The sequence below is a fragment of the Drosophila mauritiana genome, chromosome 2L, assembly GCF_004382145.1.
Source record: "Drosophila mauritiana strain mau12 chromosome 2L, ASM438214v1, whole genome shotgun sequence".
Classification (NCBI taxonomy): Eukaryota; Metazoa; Arthropoda; class Insecta; order Diptera; family Drosophilidae; genus Drosophila; species Drosophila mauritiana.
The window spans coordinates 9535011-9557342 of record NC_046667.1 but is presented as its reverse complement, the minus strand read 5'-3'; the positions used below and the strand labels follow the sequence as shown (position 1 = coordinate 9557342).

The 22332-nt window shown below is 44.9% G+C and overlaps 4 protein-coding genes across 13 annotated transcripts in view; 3 read left to right on the top strand and 1 right to left on the bottom strand.

Moving 5' to 3' along the window:
• The first annotated feature begins 177 nt into the window (after window positions 1-177).
• Window positions 178-1000, top strand: LOC117139987 (transcription initiation factor TFIID subunit 11). The gene is made up of 2 exons (XM_033302697.1): window positions 178-517; window positions 579-1000. Exons 1-2 carry the CDS (start codon window positions 249-251, stop codon window positions 898-900), a joined length of 591 nt encoding a protein of 196 aa, XP_033158588.1. The 5' UTR covers window positions 178-248; the 3' UTR covers window positions 901-1000.
• Window positions 1001-1213: 213 nt separating this feature from the next.
• On the bottom strand, window positions 1214-5011 carry LOC117139972 (gastrula zinc finger protein xFG20-1). Of its 2 annotated transcripts, none has more exons than XM_033302677.1 (4): window positions 4610-5011; window positions 3376-3752; window positions 1924-3302; window positions 1214-1858 (listed from the first exon to the last, which is right to left on the bottom strand). In XM_033302677.1, the coding sequence occupies exons 1-4, from the start codon at window positions 4611-4613 to the stop codon at window positions 1282-1284; spliced, it is 2337 nt and encodes a 778-aa protein (XP_033158568.1). In that variant the 5' UTR covers window positions 4614-5011; the 3' UTR covers window positions 1214-1281. The 2 variants fall into 2 exon arrangements, with proteins under 2 accessions (XP_033158568.1, XP_033158576.1); XM_033302685.1 differs by having other exon boundaries at window positions 3376-3749.
• Window positions 5012-13316: 8305 nt separating this feature from the next.
• LOC117150666 (cytochrome P450 4e3) lies at window positions 13317-15542 on the top strand. Its single transcript, XM_033317663.1, has 6 exons — window positions 13317-13539; window positions 13735-13844; window positions 13905-14254; window positions 14317-14686; window positions 14744-14915; window positions 14973-15542. Exons 1-6 carry the CDS (start codon window positions 13380-13382, stop codon window positions 15389-15391), a joined length of 1581 nt encoding a protein of 526 aa, XP_033173554.1. The 5' UTR covers window positions 13317-13379; the 3' UTR covers window positions 15392-15542.
• Window positions 15543-16866: 1324 nt separating this feature from the next.
• Window positions 16867-22332, top strand: part of LOC117136274 (sodium/potassium/calcium exchanger Nckx30C) — a 30307-nt gene continuing 24841 nt past the window's right edge. For 8 of the 9 annotated variants that reach the window (XM_033297166.1, XM_033297133.1, XM_033297158.1 and 5 more), the window contains exons 1-2: window positions 16867-16908; window positions 18957-20811. In XM_033297166.1, the coding sequence (XP_033153057.1) occupies window positions 19899-20811 (913 nt within the window). In that variant the 5' untranslated portion in view covers window positions 16867-16908; window positions 18957-19898. Of the gene's footprint in view, window positions 16936-18956; window positions 20812-22332 lie in introns of all 9 variants that reach the window. The other variant, XM_033297117.1, reaches the window with a different exon arrangement.

Genomic DNA, 22332 nt, shown 5'->3' with positions numbered 1-22332 from the left:
TTGGAAAAAATCACTAGAAAAATAAAAGTTTATTGAATATTGTATATTTATATATTTATTATTTATTAAAATGTCAAAGGCACCTCAGAATCTGATATACCTTCAATATGTTTTATCCGATACTTTGAATTATATTCACCTAGTTTGTAGCGCGACTCATTTAAGTGTTGCAAAACGCGAATATGGTGCAACTCCATCCCTGGTTGATTTTGTTTATTATTCGCTAGTGCTTTCCTAATTCCATTTAAATGGACGAAATCCTCTTTCCCACACAGCAGAAGAGCAACTCCTTGAGCGACGGCGACGATGTCGACTTGAAGTTCTTCCAGTCGGCCTCCGGCGAGCGTAAGGACAGCGAGACCTCGGATCCGGGAAACGATGCAGATCGTGATGGCAAAGATGCGGATGCGGACAACGACAACAAGAACACGGACGGAGATGGTGACTCTGGCGAGCCGGCGCACAAAAAGCTCAAGACCAAGAAGGAACTGGAGGAGGAGGAGCGCGAACGAATGCAGTACGTTAGCTTAAAGGGATTCGAGGGGGTAATCCTCTAAAAACAAATTTTTCCCCTCCAGGGTTCTCGTTTCCAACTTTACGGAGGAACAGCTGGATCGCTACGAAATGTATCGTCGCTCAGCCTTTCCGAAGGCCGCCGTCAAGCGTCTAATGCAAACTATCACCGGCTGCTCCGTGTCCCAGAATGTTGTGATAGCCATGTCCGGCATTGCGAAAGTCTTCGTCGGCGAGGTAGTGGAGGAAGCCCTCGACGTGATGGAGGCCCAGGGAGAGTCCGGTGCCCTGCAGCCCAAATTCATACGAGAGGCAGTGCGACGACTGAGGACCAAGGATCGGATGCCCATAGGCCGATACCAGCAGCCCTATTTCAGACTGAACTAGCGAGTCGAGGCATTAAGAAATATAGTTTGTAAGACTGTTAGTCAATGTAAAAATACATAAACAAGTAAAAGGTAAATAAATATAAAGATTTTTTCAACAAGTCCCATAAAATTAATTTTCTCTCCCACGAATAAATTTCAAAACGTTTTTTTATAAGGAAATTTATTTTTCTTAAATGTTTTTTGACAGGTCCGTATGGCGTTAAACCTTCATCTACATCAATTTTATGTAGCTTATTTACTTTCAATGTTATTTAATTAATCCAGTCATTAAGTAGATATTATTATGTAGTTGTCATCCCATTTGTTGTACAGTAGAATACGCATCCGTTTACAAAAGCATCTTTATTGAGTGGGATCGCTAAATGAATGTGTTCCGAAGTTACTCCAAACGCCGGGCCTCGGCTTGCATGGTCTGCAGTACGATGTGTGGCACCAGGTGTGTGGAGGCGTAGTTCAGGGGCACAGTGGCCAATGGCGCTGAGCCGTCGGATGGGAAGTTGAGCTCCTGGGCCATGGGCATGTCCCTGTCGATGACATCCTGGGCGATCAAGGTCTTGGTCTCCTCGTACTCCATGCCCGCCTCCGGCTTGGCGCCCATCAAGAGTTTTCCGCGCTGCACGCCCATGTACTGGGTGGCCTTGGCATTCAAAGGCAACTGACCGCAGGTATCGGCATGCACCTTGCGATGTGCCTGCAAGTTGGAGATGCAAGTGAAGCGCTTGCCGCAGTTGTTGCACAGGAAACGCTTGATGCCCGTGTGCACGGTCATGTGGGTGAGCAGACTCTCCCTGTATGGATACTCCTTGGGACACAGGTGGCACTTGTACGGCTTGTAGTCTGTGTGCCGCGTCTTCAAGTGCGACTTGTATTGCGCCTTCACCTTGAATGTCTTGCCGCACTTATCGCACTGGTACGGAGTGTCTGCCTTGTGAAGGAGCATGTGCGTCTTGAGAATACTGCGGAAAGGAAGATACGTTATTAACATTCTTAGAATAAACATTCAAACACAAATTGTTATTACCCAGCGGTGGACAAATGCTTGCCGCAAACACTGCAGCCGTAGAGCGGTAGGCGGCCGCAGTCAGAACGAACGTGGTCAGAGAGCGATGTGCGTCCGGTAAACTTCTTGCCGCACTTGTCGCAGATGAGGTTGCGCTGCTGGCTGCGCGGCTCCTTCTTCGAGTGGAAATTGCGTTCGTGGTTCTTGAGGCTGTCGTGGCCGGTCATGTACTTGTCGCATTTTTCGCAGTAGAGCAGTTCCTTGTGCTGGGCCCTAGCATGCTCAGTGGCCTGTTCCTTGGTGGCGAAGAACAGGTTGCAGTAGCATGGGCACTTGAAGGTTAGCTTGCCATCTTCGCCATGCACCTTCATGTGGGTGACCAAGCGCTTCTCCACCAAATAGATCTTGCTGCATATGGGACACTTAAAGACTTCCTCGTCCAGCTTAGCATGAACGTCCACGTCCTTAAAGATCTCTTTCATTTCCGCCTCATTTAACTTGTGGTCGTCGCGCAAATGCTTTTCGTAGGGCTTGCGTATGTGGTAGATTTTCACGCAGTGAGGACACTTCCAGGATTTCTCCATCTTGTTGATCATCTTAAGGCGCTCCTTTAGCTCCTTTTTGCTGATCTTAGCTACGCGTTTTGGTGTACTCGATGAATCGTCAGGCGAGGGCGATCTAGGTGCGTTTCGTTTGCGATACTTTCTCTTGACCACAGGTATCTTTTCCTTCGGCGGTCTGCCACGCTTTCTTGGTCCGGGAGGTTTTTCCATTTGATGACCCCTCAGTTCTAAGACATCTTCTTCCGCAACCTCCACTAGCGGCACGGCCGCGATCTCGTCTAGTATACCAGCGCCCTGTTCCACCTTTAAGCTCTCAAAGGGCTTTAAGCCATCACCCTCATTGAGCAGCACATCCAGCAGCTTATCCTTTTCGTTGCTAAAGATATCGGTGCTTTCGGTCTTCACATACATGCTGGCGTCCTGGTACTCGAAATCTTCTTCGTCGAAGGCCTCCACCTTGACCATTGCCGGCGGAGGAAGCTGGAATCCCGATGCATCTGCATCGTCCTCACTGTTATTGGGTTCGAAGTCGGGACACTCGTCGCCCGAGTCCGAGTTCTGGCTCTCCTGCTTGAGCTTCGTCTTCAGACGACTGGCCAGAGGAATGTCATCATCGCTATCTTCCGATTCTTCGCTGGTGGTATCTTCATCATCAGAGTCCCTGTTTCTGTCCTTCTTGCGGAAGGCCTTATGTTTCTTCATCCCATCGGATGAACCGGGCGAATCGTACTCCGGCTGGCCACAGGTGTCGGGACGACTGCGTCGATGCTTGGATAGGTTGGAGGCGCTAGAGAAGCGGGTGTAGCAGCACTTGCACTCCATTGGTCGGGACTCCTCCTAGTGAAGGGAGAGTAATAATAATTATTATTATTATTTTTACAAACTGTGCCACTATTTCGGTTCTATTCACCCTCGGTAGCTTTTCCTCGCCACACTTGGTCCTGCAGTGGCGACGGTATGCCTCCTGGTACTTGTACTCCGCGCCGCACTTTTCGCAAACGAAGGGCTTTCGCTCCTGTCCAGCTACCGGGCCAGTGATTCCGTGCTCATCCTTTGCATGCTGGGTGAGCTCTTCCTCGTGGCAAAACCGTGCATCGCAGTGGCGGCACTCGAAGCCGCCCGGCGGCTGGTGCTTCTTTACGTGCTTCACATATCCGGCTAGGGAGACCAGCGCCTTGTTGCACACCGGGCAGTGCAGCTTGGGTATTCCGTCGGTGGTGATCTCCACCATGAGCTTGTTGGCTGCAGCCGCCGCACTGCTGCTTGGAGCCATCGACTCGGTTTCTGCTAGGAAATTGAGATTAGAGCATGGTGAGGCGAACGTAAACAAATGCAAATTTGATTTTCGGTTGGTTTGGGTTGGTATGCGCGTACCAGGGCTGGGTCTTTCAATTCTGTTTTAAATGCACTTGTCGCAATATTATTGTATTTATATTTATGATAGGGTTTAGTAAAGAAGAAGCATTTTGCACAATATAATAAATCAAATTAGATCTAGTGGCTCCCGTTTTTTCTATTTTTCGTTTTAAGCAAAATCTCAAATTTTATTATTATTCTTTTGGTTGCTTTACTTTTCTTTCTGATAAATTGACATTACATTTGCCATTTAAAGTTTATAAATTAATATTTTTTATTATATTAATTATGTGTTCTATTTATATTAATTTCTATTTGGTTCTGAAAATATTAAAAGCAGGCTTCCAAGGGTCATAACATATTTTAGTGCCATAAAATGAATGTATTCATATGTCTCCTTTCAATTCAACTATCGACAACGAGCCCTTTGTTCGATACTCAATTCGTTCTTGCAACCACCACCACTACCACCGACACCTCCAACAACAACAATAACACCGACGACGGCAGCCGATTAGCGACGCTGTGCTGCAGCCCTGGTGGCGTTGCGTTCGCCGAGTCGGTAGGCAAGTGACGGAGGAGGCGGGGCAGGTAGGCAGGACAGCGACTTGAAGTGCGCGCATCACGCACAAATGCTCCTAGTTGGCCTGCATCGGCTGTACCCCAAAACGGGGCTCCACCTTAGCCCCCCGATATCGGGCGATTCACGACTACATATCTACATGCACCACCTACATACAGCACACACCATGTACACCATATACACCGTAAAGACCGTATACACCTACCCATATCGGTTCGGTCGAGTGGTGATTCCTTGGACTTGGATTGTGGGCCCTTTTCTGTTCCTGCTCTCTCCTCTCCACTCCGCTCCACGACGACTCTCCGAGATTCTCAGACACCGCTGAGGGGTCAGACAAATACAAATGTCTCGCTAATGATGGCTTCGCCTGATTCCGATTTCGAGTTGTTCGATTTGGGCTTTGGGTGCTGCGGAACACTTGGTTTTGCGCCGAATGCAGCTCGCCGCATTTTCACTCACACTATTATTCGGCTATTATTGTTTGTTGTGGTCGGGCCGAGCACTGCGAAAAATATTAACAACTCTTAAGTACACTTTAAAAAATGAAAAAACGCCAATGAGCTGCTGGCGAGTAAATTATTTTTCTTTGTGCAGCTCGAGGGTGGCAATGCAGCCCTGGTCGCAGCGCTCATTTGAGCAGCGGAACTGGTTCGCCCCCAGCATTTCCATGAACCAGTTCGGCACGGCTCCTCTCGTTTATTTTGGATTCTCTGCGCTTAAAGTCGTGGCGCCATTTCCCCTCCGCGGTTTGAAACTTTGAAAAATAAATTTTAAGTTCCATCAGCATAACAAAATGTTAATGAAAATACAGCTGTATAATAATGGAGAAAGGAATCGGATTTGAGCCAAACTTGTTATACTCTTTACTCGCCGATTAGATACACAAATTTTGTTCACTGCACAGCGAGAGAGCCCGCACTGCAGGGTTGCATTGACCGATTCTCGGCGGGCGATTTCAAATTATTTAGCAGATATTTTTTCGGATGCCATGGATATTCTTCTTTTAATAAATCAGTCTTTAAAACTATATTTTAAATTTGCTTCTTATTATAATTTATATTTATATAATTGCTGGCCGTTACAGTTGAGGTTTGGTGATTTGTAAATATTAAAATATATTCAGTATAAGTCTTAGAGTATAAGAAGTAATTTATTTGTATTTCTTTTGGTTGGTATCTACTTGTCTTCTAAGTCAATAATTAAACCATATATTCTATAATATATTGATGCTAACGTTTAATCGAAGAAATGTTTAAAGGCTTAAACGTTTACCAAAAATTGTAATCTTGTTTAAACCAACAAATTAAAAACGATCATGTTTACAAAAAACTATGAAACCTTGTCTTCGTGTTCTAATTGGAATTGGAATTTTTGCCGTGTTGAACTCTGACCGTGCCCAATTTAGACCTTTGCCAGCCGTTTGCTATTGATACCCAAATCCCCAGAACAGCGCCCAAATACCCGATTGTGCCATCTAAGTGCTCGAAGGCCATCGAGTACTCTATTTTGATTTGGGGGCGATTACATTCAGGAAATTTACACTCATGCAGTTTATTGGGCTCGAAGCTGATTACAATTCTGTGCCGGCAATTTAACCCAGCCCACGAGCAAGCAAAGGTGACGTCAATGTCGGTGTTAGCCCGAGTGGGTGTGCGAGTGTGTGTGAGATATGTGTTGTTTATTTGCATGCATATGGGGGGCAAACAAATGCAGAAGGTCAATGCTGAAAGAGTGGCTTTAAGAAGATGCACAATTTGATAAACAGCATGTAAAACAATAAACTGTATAGCATAGTGTACATTTTGATTCTCTGAAGGAGATGGTGAATATGATGTGGCTGAAATTGTGCCAGCAAAATCAACACACAAGTTGCACACCAACAACTTAATCAATTCTGCCACTGGCCCTGCCATCCTCGCCGCTTATTGTGTTTGTTTATTATGCAAATTTGCATTAATTTTTAAGCCGCACACGTGATCCTGCAGCAGGAGCGGCAACAACAGTGGAGTGTGTGTTTGCGTGTGTGCTGCAGTTGCAACTGTTGCTGCCTCCGTTTTTGGGCTTCAAAATTGCTTTCGAGCGCAAATCGTCGGCAAATTTCATTAAAAATGCATACACACCGTTGTGTGGGGAAGGCCCCCTATTCTCCTTCTCCTGCCCTTTGACCCCTGCCAATGTCTCTCACAGTTCGCCAGCCATGTCCTCCCTTGAGATTAGTCAGCAGCAAGGACATTTCGGAATCTTTTGTTTTATAAATAGCCCCCTTTGATAGACAATTAAAAATGTAACTTGCTTTCGGCAAGAACAAGTCTATCAATAGGTGGGATTACATGCATGTCGAGGAACGGCGGAAGCTCCCCTTTAAGCTGCCCCAATACTTTTCCCCTCCAGGTGGGGATTTCTCTTCACTTCCTTACCCCATCTGCCGCTGCCACGTAAGTTAGCCTTAAGAAAAGTTTTCATCCTCACATGTCTAAGCACTTTGTGCAAATTGTTAACGTTGCTGCTGCGTCCTTCTACGCACACGGGCAACAACAAGAACAACAACATTACTGCCAACATGGGTAAAAAAAGCTACATCAGCAACAGCCTCGGTGGCAACAAAAGCAACAACAGCATCTAGAATGTGGCAACAAAGACTTCAGGTTATTGCATGCATTTTAATTAGTAGACAAGCCAAGTGGGTTGCCACGATACATGTATATACACATATATTACTTTATAGCCCCGACATAGGCATATCCTCGCATATATGTAGATGCATTTCTAAGAGAAGACCGAATTGCCTCCCCATGGGTAAGGCAATGAGTTCCGGAAGAATCGAACAATCCAAGTTGAAAATGGACATCTGAATGCAAAAGAAACATTAGGGCTCATTTAAAAAGAAAGCTGCGTTGAAAAGTTACAGGATTGTCACAGAATTTCTGAATCATAAATGCCACCGGTTTCAAGGAAAGGCATGTTGCAGAAAAAGTCGGACGGAAATTGTTTCAAATCTGAAGGACAACAAGGATTTAAAGGATAAAATAGTAGGAATGCTTGTTTTACAAATATTTTCTTATACAATACCAAAACGTATACACATTGCAATCAACATAATTGATAAAAGCATAAACTGTGTGAATAAGAACTTTTGTTTGGATAAGGACGCGAAAAACATGTTCGCCAAATTTATCTAACGAAAGCCAAATGATATATGGTTTTGGGAAAGCCCTGTCAATTTGCGAAAGCGAACTATTCACGCGGCATAAGGATAAAGGGTACGAGATGGAAAGACATCGGTTTGAGACTAGATGGCATAGATACTTTTCCAGCGATAAAAAGGACATGTGCATAAACAAATCTGGGCTCATCAGCGTCACAAACAAGACAATGATATATGGATCCGGGTAAACCTTTGTCAATTTATATAAGCAAGCGGTTCGGCTGGATTCGCACATGGCCCGCCGGGCCGTGGACCATATCTCAGAGTCCTTTCGCTAGGATGGGACAGTCCGCAGAGCTGTAAGTGCGGACTTCAGCTGCGGGCCTCCTCTCAATCTATCATTCTGCCCTCGCTGATGGCCCTGCACCACCCACTGGCCACCCACAACCACCCATCCACCGCCATCACGTTCTGTGCTAGTTTCTTGTATTTATTTTTAAATTGTCTCACTCACACAAACCCGCAGAGAAACACACACAGCAGCAGGGACATAGACTCACACACACACACACACAGTCGCACCACGAATTTCATGGCGGTCCTGCACTCACATCTTCCGTGCAGGACGACAACTCATGTTTGTATTGGTTCGGTGAGCGTCCCTTGCCCACATCTCCTTCGATTTCTCGCAGTGTGTGAGTTTGTCTACACAAACGCGAAAAAGCAAATACAAATGGGATTGCGACTAAATGATACCCTCTTGCTATCTTAAATACCTAACTAAAATTTCGATTCAGATGTTAGTGTATTGAAAAATAAGTACTTACTTTCCACAGAATTTCCTAATTTCAGGTGATCCTTCCAAACTATTAGATCTGTACAAAAACCAACTAAAAATCCTTACTATTTACCAACTAGTGCTTGGTGCTGACAAAATCAACGTCAATTGAATACACCTCTTCGTTGAGAAAGACTACTGGGTGTAAGACACAAAAAAATCTGTGTAAGCTCGCATCTGTGGGGCCACCGAGCGCTCCACGCGTCCCTGCATGTGTGCGTGAGTTTGTCAGGGTGTGTGTGTGTGTGCGCGTTTGTGCCACGCTGTCCATGTGTGCGTGTTTGTATGTAAATGTCCTTGAGTGCTTGACGGATGACATTCATAAACGTCACTTCAATTACCTCCACGCGCCAACGCCAGTGACTGTGCCACCTCATTCCTGGGCGAACCGACCCCTCATCCACCCACCCCTCCGCCGACCGGAATTTACCCTGCCCCATGCACCACCCGCTCTCCTCACACACGGTTGCCTGACACCCATTTACCGCGAAAGTTGTGAAAAGTCAGTCAGCCAAAAATTAAAGCACTTTCTACTTTTCCGGTCTCTAGTTTTCTTTTTCTTGTTTCAGTCATCGAAGAATTTCCTGCACTTTCAGTATTTTGCGAACTTGCAGATTGTGTCGAGCACTAACACATCAATTGAAAAACTGTCAACAGATTTATTGGTACTTAATAATAAAAATTCACCGAAACGATGGTATAACTAACTAAAAGCAACAGGATGATTACTGAAGCTGAAGCTAGTAGGTTTTCTTTGAAGAATATTTCTGTGATATAGAAGCTTTTTCTGTGCCCCTATTTTAGTTCATTTTCCTATTGATTTTAACATTCTTGGAAAATTTTGCAAGACAGGATACAGAAATAGCTCTTCCACTGAAATTGATTCCTTCAGGAAGCAAAGGAAAGATTACCCCGAAAGCAAAGCTATAAATGGTTCAACTCTAAAATTTAAATCCACTAGTATCAGATAACGCTTACATTTGGTTTTGTTGTCATTTCTACAAATTTTACAAGTTAAGCAGAACTTTATTAAGAAAGTCAAATTAAGGTCCAAGGGCATTGATTTAATAAAGTTAAAAGTAAAACAACCAGCAGGATTTCCCAGAAGCTCCCTCAACTATAATTCTAATGAAATCTTTTGCAAGCCGAGTTCATATCACAACCAACAACACATCCTTTTAGTGCAACTAATCGAATGTTCCTGTAATGAGTTGCCAGGAAAATCAGCTTGCACCTTCGTTTTCCCATTGAAACTTGCCGTCCTGTGAAACTTCTTCGGATCAATCGCTCAATGCAAAACCGAAAAGACCTCCTAATTCGTTCTGAAAACCTGATCTTGATTCATGGTCTGGCATTGATTTTCTCTCAACAGCCTCAAAAAAGGGGCGGAGGGGGCGGGGCCACAAACATTTGCGGCATTCGTCGTCGCTTTGTATGTGTGTGTGTGTGCGTGTGCACGTGTATTGGTATCTGCGAGTGTGCGTGTGTGCCTGTGTGTTTGTTTCGGTTTCCTTCACTTACACTTGTCCTTACAAATTTTGTCCTTTTCTCAAATGTGAAAAGACGCATAATGTCCTTTTTACTCGCCCTTCTCTTCCGTTCAGCCCTCTCTTCTGGCTTGAGCCTCGGTGCCCCCAGCATTGCCCTCTTTTCCTTTCCCTTCCCTTCCGCCCTGCCCCTGGTTTCCTTCCCCCCTCCACAGTTCCCTGCCTTTTGTTACTACTGCGTTATACCCTTGCAAAGGACACCATCTTTTAACGCCATCAAATACGCATGTTCTTTACTCAATACAAAATGTTTTAATAAACTGTTTTAAATTGCCAGTAATTGAATGCCTAATTGGGATAGATAAGTGTAGGATTCTCATTTATTCTTCCAATTCCTTAATTTCAATATAAAGACAGTTTATTTGTATAAGAACAATTATCATATCATATATAGGGGTATACCATATGATAGACTTTACAGGGTATTCTAAGCCTTGGTTTTCCAAGCTAGTCTTCTTCTCTGGTTATATTTCTTTTTGTTGACGACATTTTGCCTCGTCGACTGTCGTTTATTTTGTGTGTGTTTTCCTTTATTTTTTCGCTTTCCCATTTTTGTTTTGTCCTTTCTGTGTCTCTGCTGACGTTGGCTGCTGCTGAATCTGCTGCTGGCGTTTGCCGCCCACATTTGCTACTTGTAAATTATTTGCATTAGTAGCCACTTGTGCTTTGCTGTGCGCTTGTGTGTGTGTGTGTGAGTGTGTGCCTCGGGTCGAGGAAAATTCCCCCACCCCTCGCCATCCATGCGGCCTTCCCATTTTTCCCCTAACTTTTCCTGAGGCTCAGTCCAATGCGAATTCATTTCGTTTTGGGGATGAATCTACTCGAAACGGAACTTGACCCACTGTGCGTGGCCCACTGTGCGTGTTTGTTTAGACATACACACCCACCGCCACACGCACACAAATACACTCGTTTGTGTATATATTTTCGCATTGAAATTTCCATTTTTCCTTTTGTTGCTGCTTCCCATTCTCTTTGTTCGTGCTGGCCTGGCCTGCACTTAAATTAACTGATTGCAACATTCTATACAGCTTTTTATGGCCCGATAAGGAGGCGGCAGGAGGGTACAGTGGCTACTCAGCCTTTTGCATAGTTTTGCGAATCCCGAAAAGCGGGTCGGAAATGGGAATGGGCTGGCCACATGGGAGTTCTCTCCTTTAAGTGGCCAGTAAATGCGGTTTCTTTAGCTTGGCCAAGTACGGTGGAAACTCAAGGTGCTGAAATCAAGAAAGAGCTACTTTTTCCTTCTGGGTTCTAAAATCTGAAACCAATTTAAAATAATTATTTATTAACAATACTAATTATTATTAATTTTTTTTATTATGATTATTTACTTATTTGTTGTTTATTCTTTTTGTACAATTTAGCCACCACCGTACCCATCGCTCTTTATTTCCAGCCATTTCTCTCTGCCTCCGAACGTGGCAAACATGCTATGCAGCATTGCGTGCTCACAACGTGGCGTATGCGCAATATTTACTTCCTCTTCGCCGCATGAAGGCAAAAATGCATTAAACAAGACAACGCGGCAATAACAACAGACAACGTGCGGCGTAGTGGGATAATGAGGCAGCGAGTTTGGGGAATTGCTGTTCGTTTAAAGACAGCGATTTCGTTCTCAGCTTGCTAATTGCGTATACGACATGTGTGATCCCCACTTGATAAGCCGAGGAATAATTAACTAAAATGACTCTCCGGATGAGAGTTGGTTTTATTCGACTAATATTTGAGGAAGCGATTGTCGGGCTAATTCGATGGCATACTTTGTGGGGATCTGGATGTTTTCAAGGGTTCGTTATGGTTGAAAGCCATAAGCCAACTGGGATTGCGCGGAATATTCTTTTAATAGATGCAATCGATGAATAAAAATAAACATAAAACCAACGCCAGAGGAAGCTGCTACAAATGGGCCGAACAATTTACATAATCACTGAGCATTCAACGGCACTACCAAATATAGCAACCGAAATGGGAACCGGAAATAGGAAGCCCAGTCAAGCAGAATGCCCGGCCGTACATTATATGTATACGGAACATGCGGACTCGTCCTTCGCCTCGCAGCGATTTATCAAAGTTCATTGAAATTGTTTGTTTGCCCGCTGCTGCTCGCCCAAACATGTCCTTGAAAGGGGGGTGGTGGTGCTGGTGGTGGTGGGCCAACGGCCTTGCCACTCTCGGCTTCAGCTGCTGATGATGACGACGTCATTCATTAAAATTTTCGCCCGTTATAAGTTTGGGCATTAAGCATTAAGCAGCGGCAGCAGCAGCATTGAGATGTCAAGCGAATTACAGGCCCCAAACAAATGCCATAAAAGCCATTCACAGTGTGCAAAACTTTTCTCTGTTTTTCCTTTCGTTTGCCAATTTGATTTATTGCCGGCCCATGGGTATGTAATCGTGAAATGGCAAATGTTTCTGGGTGGGCCGTGCGTTTGGCGGGCAATTTTTCCCGAAACTCATGGGCTCATGGGTTCCCAGCAAGGATTTCTGTATGGTTCATCTCCGGGGATTCGTGTCACGGGTCCAGTTCTCCCACGCAGGCGAAAAGCCAATGCGTGGTCTTTGATTAATTCTCATATTATATGCTTTATTAAGCTGCCTCCTTCGAAAAACATATGGCCATGTCGATGGGACTGGGGAAAATCGCCTGCCGATTCCATTGTCATGCATATAAGAGTTATACCTCTTTTGTTAGTGGCTTCTGATTTCTGACCATTTGTTTGGGCCACCCCCAACTCTGTTTTGCCCTGTCGTGTCCAGATCTGGGATGCTTGACTAGCCGAAAAATTAATCGCTAATGACCATTTTTGGAGGCCTGGCATGTGATGGAACTTCTGGCTGAGCTTCTCGTATATGCCGAGCCCCTCGCTGATACCAGATTACTAATTCATACCGTCTGCCGTACGTCTGTCTGATAGATAAACAAATAAGTACAAAGTCCACTGGGCCAGACATATAAAATATGAAAAAATTCAAAAACCTGACATTGATGTTCGGCATCACCAATTTTGCAATACTCTTATTCAAAGAATAACACACCTTGTCAACAAAAAATATATTCTGGTTTTGCCATTGAAATATTGAATATCAAAAGTGGGTTCAAAGGTCCAAAACGCTGTAAGATTTTTGACCACTCATCGTTTTCAAGCGTTTTCGATCTCATGGTGGATGCAATCTGATAAAAGTGCGGGGCAATGTGGACTTTGACCCCCAGACTGTGTTGATTCTACAGTGATACCTTCCCGAGGGCAGGCTAGAACCGATTGCAGTGCGACTAGGAAGAGCCGGGAGATTTCGCTTGTCTAATCGGTGAGTGGACCAATCCGGAGCGAGCTGAATAACCTGGCTTGGCTATAAAAGCGAGCGGCGCAAGCGATTCTTCAATCTGCTCCAGCTGCGATCGGTTCAGTTTTCGTTGGTGCTACCGGAACAGGTTTATATAAATATGTGGCTCGCTGTGTTGGCTCTGCTGGTGCTGCCACTGATCACATTGGTGTACTTTGAACGGAAGGCATCGCAACGGCGCCAACTGCTCAAGGAATTCAATGGACCCACTCCGGTGCCCATTTTGGGCAACGCCAATCGGATTGGCAAAAATCCGGCAGGTCAGTTCCAAACATCCAGGCATGGAGGCTCGGCTCCCAGTCTACGCGTCGGTCGCACTGATAATGATTTAGTGGGTGTTATCAATTGTACTATAACCGGCTGATAGAACGACATCTGGTGTGGCGAAATTGCGCAGGTCGAATGGCCAAAGATCAGTCTGATCCTAATCGAGACTGCTTTACTGATTTTCACAGAAATACTGTCTACATTCTTTGATTGGTGGTACGACTACGGAAAAGATAACTTTCTCTTCTGGATCGGATACAGTTCCCACATTGTGATGACCAATCCCAAGCAATTGGAGGTAAGTACAATATAATTTACTTTAAGATAATCTAATCCTATCGAATGCAACTTTTGCCAGTACATTTTGAACAGTCAGCAGCTGATACAAAAATCCACCATCTACGATCTACTGCATCCATGGCTGGGTCATGGTCTTCTAACGAGTTATGGTAGCAAATGGCATAAACACCGCAAGATGATCACTCCATCCTTCCACTTCAACATCCTGCAGGACTTCCACGAGGTGATGAACGAGAACTCCGCCAAGTTTATCACTCAGCTGAAGAAGGCGAGTGCCGGAGACACTATCATTGATTTCCAGGAGCATGCCAACTACCTTACTTTGGATGTCATCTGCGACACGGCGATGGGAGTGCCCATCAATGCCATGGAGCAGCGCGACTCCTCCATTGTTCAGGCATTCAGAGAGTGAGTTCTCGAAAGTAGCTTTACATATCATTTAAATTTACTTAAACAAAATTTATTTCTAGTATGTGCTACAATATAAATATGAGAGCATTTCATCCATTTAAGCGTTCCAACCGCGTCTTTAGTTTGACACCTGAGTTTTCAGCCTATCAAAAAACTCTGAAGACACTTCAAGATTTTACGTATGACATCATCGAAAAACGAGTCGATGCTCTGCAGAATGGAGGATCTAAGGAGGAGCACGATCCATCGTTGCCACGAAAGAAGATGGCATTTTTGGACACCCTGCTATCCTCCACCATTGACGGTCGTCCTCTCACACGACAGGAGATCTACGAGGAGGTGTCCACCTTTATGTTCGAAGGACACGACACCACCACCTCGGGAGTATCCTTCTCCGTATATCTTCTCTCGCGACATCCTGATGTACAGGTATTTTAGCTTACTTATTCCACTTTCATTTTGGGTACTCATTGTCTGAATCTGCAGAAGAAATTGTATCAGGAGCAATGTGAAGTCATGGGTAATGATATGGACAGAAGTGTCAGTTTCCAGGAGATAGCCAAAATGAAATATCTGGATCTGTTTATTAAGGAGGCGCAGCGCGTCTATCCTAGCGTTCCATTTATAGGGCGATATTGCGATAAGGATTATGATATCAGTAAGTTTCTTATATATTTTAAAAAATAATAATAATTCCAAATTTCATCCTGTTTAGATGGCAGTATAGTGCCCAAGGGTACAACTCTCAATTTGGCACTCATCCTGCTGGGCTACAACGATCGAATCTTCAAGGATCCCCATCATTTTCGACCGGAGCGATTTGAGGAGGAGAAACCGGCTCCCTTTGAGTATTTGCCTTTCAGTGCCGGGCCACGAAATTGCATTGGCCAAAAGTTCGCGCTCCTAGAACTTAAGACTGTTATATCAAAGGTGGTGCGATCCTTTGAGGTCCTTCCAGCAGTCGATGAACTGGTATCCACGGATGGTCGCCTAAATACCTACTTGGGTCTCGCCCCAGGCGAAAAGTTGAAACGGGAGGCAGGGCGCCATAAATATGATCCCATTCTATCCGCGGTCCTAACCCTAAAATCGGATAATGGTCTGCACCTTCGTCTCAGGGAAAGAAGATCCTAGTAAATAAGGAATATCAATACTTCAAATACCTCTATTAAGTTTCAGATCAAAGTTTATGCATTAATATTATCTTCAATAGCACTAGAGTGTAACCTTATAATAACAAACATTTTTCCAACTATGTAATATTAATAAAACTCCAAGTAAATAATTTTATTAATTTTATTAGCATTCAAACTGAAAAGTACGCTACTTTTCTCCCGTTCTTGCAAATGACCACCTCACGCCAAAGTTGTAAACTAAGAAAAGAAGCACACTCAGTTTAAGATTCATTTTGGTTTTAAGCTGATGTTGTTTCCTTCCACGCATATTTATAGCTGATTGAGTTTTTTCGCTTGCCACGGCTTGCATAAGTTAGTATAATCAAATTAGGAATGGCTTATTCGAGATTAAAATGTATGGCTGTCAGATTTGGTCAGGTTACTACGACGTATCCAATGAACAAAACTGCTGGCTTAGTTTCGAATACTCAACCAAAGTTGTAATTAAAAAAAAAATAATTATAATAATAAATAAAAATAAAAAATTATTTGATTTTTAACTAACTATCGGTCTACATAATATTTAAGTAAAATTTTAGATTCCTTCCTGCTTTTCTAGCCATTAATTTAGTAGCATTGAGGTGTGCGCTGTCGTCTTTAATGTATTACAACCGCGAAAAGTTCTGCAGTCGTAGTTAAATTTTAAATTCCGAATTTTCGACTATTTCGTTCCAACTTGTTTCGCTCCCTTGTCGCAATAAATATTTGATGTGACGGCAAACTTGGCGGCTATCAATGGGGCGTGTGGGTTGGGTTGGCTTGGATTGGATTGGGTTTTCCGAGGGGATCCTGCGGTGTAAGGGGCGTTGGGTAGATACGCGGAGCTACTGGATTTGGGGTCGGGGATTTGGCATTGTTGTGCGTAGAAGTATCCGAGGTATGCGGCGTACCAAAACCGGGCATAATCAAAATACAATTGTGCGTGGAGAGTGTCCGCGTGTGTGTGTATTCGTTTCGCGTCTGTATAAGTGGTTGTAACGCATGCACAAACGTTTATTTCTTTCTTTCTTTTGGCGTTTGTTTGAGTGGGTGGATGGGTGGAGAACGAGAGTGGAGAAAACAGCTGCGCGTTCGCTCTCTTTGGCGGCTCTCGTACCCCCGAAAGTATGCTATAAACTGGAAACCCGAGAGCGACAGCAGGAAATGCTCGTCCTGATGGGTTGTTAATGCAAATATGTGCGAACGGAAGTTATCGTAAATTAATTAATTACAAATCGAAGCGATGCTCGTGGCTAGAAGCCAGCAGATGAAAATGAAATCGAAACTGAGAGTGAAACAAAACCCGATCCTGGCCAGCTGAATTCGCCCCATCCTCCAGCGGCCTGGAAGTCGTTATCCTTTCGGCTCAGCTCGGCGCACATTCGGCCCGCCGTGGACTTCGTGTGTGGCCTCCGGACTCGTGGTCGCCTGCCAGGGAACCCAAATCGTTTTCGGGCGCTGTGCTGACAACATCCTCGCAGGACCAAGGAGCGGATGGTGCGTCCAATAGTCCTCCTGCTCGGTGTATGTGTGTGCAGAAACTTTTAACCGTGTGCGCTGTCTGTGTGCGTGTGTTGGTGCGCGAGGTGTTGGCAAATTGATTGCAGTTTGAAATCAAAGGGAAAACTTAAGCCAAATCGAAAAAGCTCACCTCAGAATCGAAAGTGCCCTAATCCGGGCGCACTCAAGGGGAGACAGAATGAACGAATTGGCGCAGCGGTGAACAAAATATGATATACAAAAGCCAATTTTTATATAATCAAGCAATAAAAAGCCACAAAAATGATGGGGCGAATGAGGGGGGCTGGGGCGGCCGAGGCAAAGCGTTTTTCGGTCGTCTGTGTGAGTGCAGAAACACTAATGGCAGCCCCGTTCGTGCTTGTTGTGCGTTGGTGTGTGTGAGTCTGAGCCTTCTCGTGCTTGAGGCCTTTTTCATAAAGAGGTCAAAACGTTGCCTCTGCCTTGTGTGTGTGTGCGTGTATCTGTGAGTGTGTTGTGTGAGTGTGCAGAGTTTCTTCATGCTTTCAGGTTGCCTTCTTTTTTTCGACTGGTCAAGTCAAGAAGAAAATTTAACAGTCAGACTTTCGGCAGTCACGAGGATTCGACCCCGTTCTTAAAGCGACCCCGCCCCTTTAAAGTTGCCCAGCAAATGATATAACAATTAGCCAGGAGTTTCCATTGGCCCCTGTTCCTTTTGGCCTGGCTTAAACCGCGACTAATGGTCTCTCGGTGGATTTTACGATGCTTACCAGCTGACTCCTTTTGTAAAATGGCTTGTGCAAATTATATAAAAGCGTTGCTTCTCTGGGATTAAATGACAACTTTTATTGGCTATAATAAAATAAAAAGTACGGTCATATGAATGAGCATAGATTTCTGCATTCCCTTGCATATTTTACGGCTGCGGTATAAAAGTAATCGTTCAAAGTCTGCTATACAAACTTGTAATATTATTGCTACGTTCACGAGACAAATACAAAAAAAAAAAAAATTGTAGTTAGTTTCAAGTCGCTAAAAATGAACTATAGAGAAAATATCAAAAGTCTGTGGCTTTCTTTAAATTGATGGGGCAATTATGTAAAGCAAAGAAAGCGCAAAAATGTTACGCAATTTTCTAAAAAAAAACAACGCACAAAACATAGCGGGGGAAAAACATAATTAATAACAAAGCCGCACGGTTGAATTCTTGGACAAACTCTGGCCTACGGCTAAAAATAACAGTCGAAAAAGGACAAAAAGCAGCGGATGGGCCAGCGGGGATGGGCAGGATTAGCAGGAGAAAGAAAGGACTAGGACTAGAAGCAGCGGGAGCTACTCAAAGCATAACAATGAACATAACCGCACATTCAGCCAGAAGCAGTAAAAAACGCTCGGTGGGCGGGGAAATGGGAAAGTGGGCGGGGGTGGGTGTGTGGCGAGTCACCTACTAAACCTAAATGAAAGTAAAAATTGTAAGCGTAAGCTAAAACAACAAACACAGCAGCAAGCGAAAGCAAAAAAGAAAAAGCCGTGAGAAAAGCGATAAGGCCTAGCAGATAAGCGGCATCCAGAGAGGGACAGGAAAATTGCGATAGAGAGTGCGGAAAATTGTGCTCCAGAGAGAGCCTGGAAAATGGCAAAGAGAAAAGTTGAACAAGAGAGCTTGCAATGATTTGGTTAAGAAATCTTACGCTTTTTGGTTACGAGCATAAGAAGCGAGTTGTGTAGTAAGAGTGCTTCTCTTAAAACTATACCAAATTTGCAAAAGGTTTAATTTATTTTCTAGCATAAAAAACATATACTATAAAACTAGTTGTAACAGAACCATAAATATTTTATCAAATCATAAAATGCTTAGAATAATAAATATTTTTTTATTTTTAAACCATATTTTCATTTGATATATGGAAAAATAATAATGGATTTTTGATAACATTGTGTGAATGAAAGGGAATAATCTTAGAAACCTGTTTGTAGAGCACACTATTTTGCTTGTGAGAATCATAAATTAGATTAAATATTTTTTAAACTAAGTTAACTATATCGCTGCCACTTTCTTTCCACAGACAGGCATCCTTTGAGCCTTAACAGTCATCGAGCGAAGCCTTCGAAAATGTAAACAAAAGCGACGCAGGCGCAGCAGTACTCTCTCCCTCACTCCTCAAGCAGTTTTGGAACGGAAAGCCGAGCTTCCAGGCTCGCATCCTGGTCGGTCCTCGGCCGTCGTTGGCTGTCGGTTTTCCAGCCCACCTCCTGGCCAGGCTCAAAAAGAGGCTCAGGCAGCCAGCGCTCACAACGCCAGCAGAGTGCGCAGCGTGATGTAGTCCAGCTGCAGACCGACACTGCTACCGATACCGAGATTCAGCTCCAGCTTTCGCAGCGGCCACTCAGGGAAACTTTTCCACACTCGGGCACGCACACAGGGGCAGACCGCGTCGGAAAAGCGGAAAAGCCTCAGACAAATGGCCAGGAATAGCAGCAGCAGCAGCAGCAGCAGCAGTAGCAGCGAGCGCAGTAGCAGCAGCAGCAGTGGCACAGTAGCCGTGAGGGAGCCGTGAAGTGAAACGGAAAAGCCTGAAAAAAGGTGGCGTGAAAAATACCACAAGAGGCGGGGGTGTGTGAAAATCTAGGGGAATAGCGCGCCCCGTGGAAATGGAAATGCCGAGGCTCCTGTTAGCCTCGCCAGCAGCGGATGTAGCAGCAACACCAGCGGAAACAGCAACCTGAATCCGCATCCGCAACAGCAACCGCGCCCGCTCCCAATTTCTCCGCTCTCTCCGTTCCGTGTTAATTGTTATTTATGTATAGTGTATATATAAAGTTGTGTGATACAAATGAATCGCTTAGATCTGACAGCAAGCGAGAAACTGTAACCTAAACTCAGTCTAATCAAAAGCGTACAACGACAACAAACGGTTTTGCAAGTGAAACGACATAACACCAAGCCAACAAACCAAACAAGCCGATAAAACAAGTAACCAACCAACAACATTAATCCAACGGGTCCAATGTTGCAGCCAACAACATGCAGCAAACAGCAACAGCAGAGGCAGCAACCAGCAATCGCAACAGCAGCAGTGGGTGGAGCAGCGGTCCAGGAGCTGCTTCGGAAAGCCGCAGCTAAAGATCATGGAGCCTTAGCAGCAGCAACTGCAACAGCAACAGCAGCAGCAACAACTGCAACAACTGCAACAGCAGCAACAGCAAGCCGCAACAGCAGCAACACTTGGTGCCACAGCGACGACATGTTGTCCGCGGGCCGCAGCCGCAGCAGCAGCACAACGATAGACTTCAATAGTCGCCGGCGGAGGGGGCGCCTACGAGGCCACGCCCCCTTTGACCTGGCAATGAACAAGCAACACCAAGCTACGATACTGGACGAGTGTGTAAATATTTTCAAGCGCTTAGTATTATTAACATTAAAAACAATATCAGCAACAACAATAACGAAAGCAAAGACAAGAAGCAGAACAGCAGCGCTACCAGCAACATCTGCAGCATCTGCAACATCATCTCGTGGTGCCTCCGCGGAGCAGTTGCTCCACCCAAGTAGCCGCAGCCGCTGCAGAAGTCGCCGCTGCCTCCGCCTGCCGATCTACAGCATCCTGCTGCTCTGCCTAACCACCCAGGGATTGGGCCTCGGAGATGCCGCCAAGCCCAAGTCGGCCAAGCAGCACTTCGGTGGCAGCAGCGGCAACAGCAACAGCCCAAATCAGAACCAGAACCACAACGATGTCCTGGGCGGAGTGGGCGCCCCATCCCAAACGTCCGGCGAGGACGAGGCCGAGATCATGTACCCCTTCCAGTCCGGGGAGCAGATGTTCGGCCTGGAGGAGGACCAGGAACAGGATCCGGAGCTCAATTCCAATGCAGTGCCCGGCTCCGACGAGGATAATGCGGCCAATCAACGTGGTATCAATGGTGAGTCTCCTTCCCACTCTGGACTTAATCCCATCCCAAGTCATTGCTGCGCATATGTGGAATTTTGCATCCGCGCGTGAGTGTGTGGGTGCTGCTTGACTAATGGCATTCGTATTTAAATGAGCCTTTCAATTTCGGGGGCGAGAAATTTTCAGCTGGGCGGATCCCAGCATCAAACTTTTCAGCGAAGACAAATTGAATTTGCCTTGCATGGGGCATCGATGACTTGGAATCGAGTGTGAGTGCTGAGAAATGATAGCGGGTAAAAGTTCAAGGCACGGAATCAGACAAATGTTTAATGGGGATGCAGGTACATATTTGTTTCGCCCACATACCCAATTTGAAAAATTGTAAAAATTAACATATACAACGAAGCACATTCGGGCATTCACAAAGCTTTCTTACTTTAACAACATGAAGACAACAATATGTTTGTTAGGTTAGTTCTTATGGTATTTGCAAAAACTTTCCCTTGCCATTGTAAACAAGAAGTAAGATGTTGATGGTATTCGGATCTATGGCAATTATTTTGCAACCACACTGCGTATGAGCGATATTTATCTGCTTACATCTCGTATACGTAACGCAATGCATGAAGTGCCCGCCACTGAGGCGAAAGAACCACAGTAATTTCCGCAAAACTCGTATACGCTGCGTATACGTAATATGGCGAACATAAATTATCCTGGCCGCAGCATAAGCGACTGCAAATGAACATAATGGAACAACTGTCTGCAGTTGGACGATGAAATATATATTTTTTCTGTATGCGCCCCAGAGCGTGTTAATGTGCGCCCAGCAAACATTCACATATGTGTATATATATATATATATATATAGCTTGCTGCGCCACATCAGCGAAAGTCAAGCTGCTGCTCTTGCCTCCACATTTTGCACCTTTGCAACCTTTTACGCCCCAGCAACCTTTCTACCTTATGCCCCTGATTCAGCCAGCCTGTCCTCTGCGACTGTGTTTCTGCTCCCGTAAGCGGCGCAGTCACATTTTGGCCAACAATTAAACCCAACATTGCACACGGAGCCCGGAGCCATTTCTCATTTTAATGACTCAACCGAGCCGAGTCCTGTCACAAAGTGGCTGCCGCTGCTGGAAAAGTTTTGGGGGCAAAAAGGCTGTGATCGACTAGAGTTGACTCCTTTGTTTAAATAAAACGGGGAGGGCACAATGTCAACGGGCAAATCTCCGGATGGGTATGGATGTTGATGATGTCAAGCCTTGATAAGCCAACGCGGTAAATCCCATCCAATCCAGCGCTTTGTTTGCCTTTTGGGCCACCCATTCCATTTAATTCCGTTCCAGTTGCCCACCATCCGCACAAGCAAATAAACCCACCAAATCGGAGCACTCGTGACACACAAAACAACTCGAAGGCGGGACGTGTCCTGCGAATTAAAAAACTGCAATCTGCAATTGCGCAAGTACAAGTGCAACTACATTCAGTACAGCGTTTGTTGTGTGTAAATCAGGCTTTAAAATTAACGCAGATTGCTGGAACAAGCGAC

What these genes read in the sequence shown, in the direction of transcription:
- LOC117150666 (XM_033317663.1), top strand. Translation starts at nt 13,380, where the DNA reads ATGTGGCTCGCTGTGTTGGCTCTGCTGGTGCTGCCACTGATCACATTG. An exon ending in CCAATCCCAAGCAATTGGAG is followed by an intron (nt 13,845 to 13,904) that starts GTAAGTACAATA and finishes AACTTTTGCCAG; the next exon opens with TACATTTTGAACAGTCAGCA. An exon ending in ATTGTTCAGGCATTCAGAGA is followed by an intron (nt 14,255 to 14,316) that starts GTGAGTTCTCGA and finishes ATTTATTTCTAG; the next exon opens with TATGTGCTACAATATAAATA.
- LOC117139987 (XM_033302697.1), top strand. Translation starts at nt 249, where the DNA reads ATGGACGAAATCCTCTTTCCCACACAGCAGAAGAGCAACTCCTTGAGC. An exon ending in GAGGAGCGCGAACGAATGCA is followed by an intron (nt 518 to 578) that starts GTACGTTAGCTT and finishes TTTCCCCTCCAG; the next exon opens with GGTTCTCGTTTCCAACTTTA.
- LOC117139972 (XM_033302677.1), bottom strand. An exon ending in GCGAGGAAAAGCTACCGAGG is followed by an intron (nt 3,303 to 3,375) that starts GTGAATAGAACC and finishes TCCCTTCACTAG; the next exon opens with GAGGAGTCCCGACCAATGGA. An exon ending in AAGCATTTGTCCACCGCTGG is followed by an intron (nt 1,859 to 1,923) that starts GTAATAACAATT and finishes TCCTTTCCGCAG; the next exon opens with TATTCTCAAGACGCACATGC.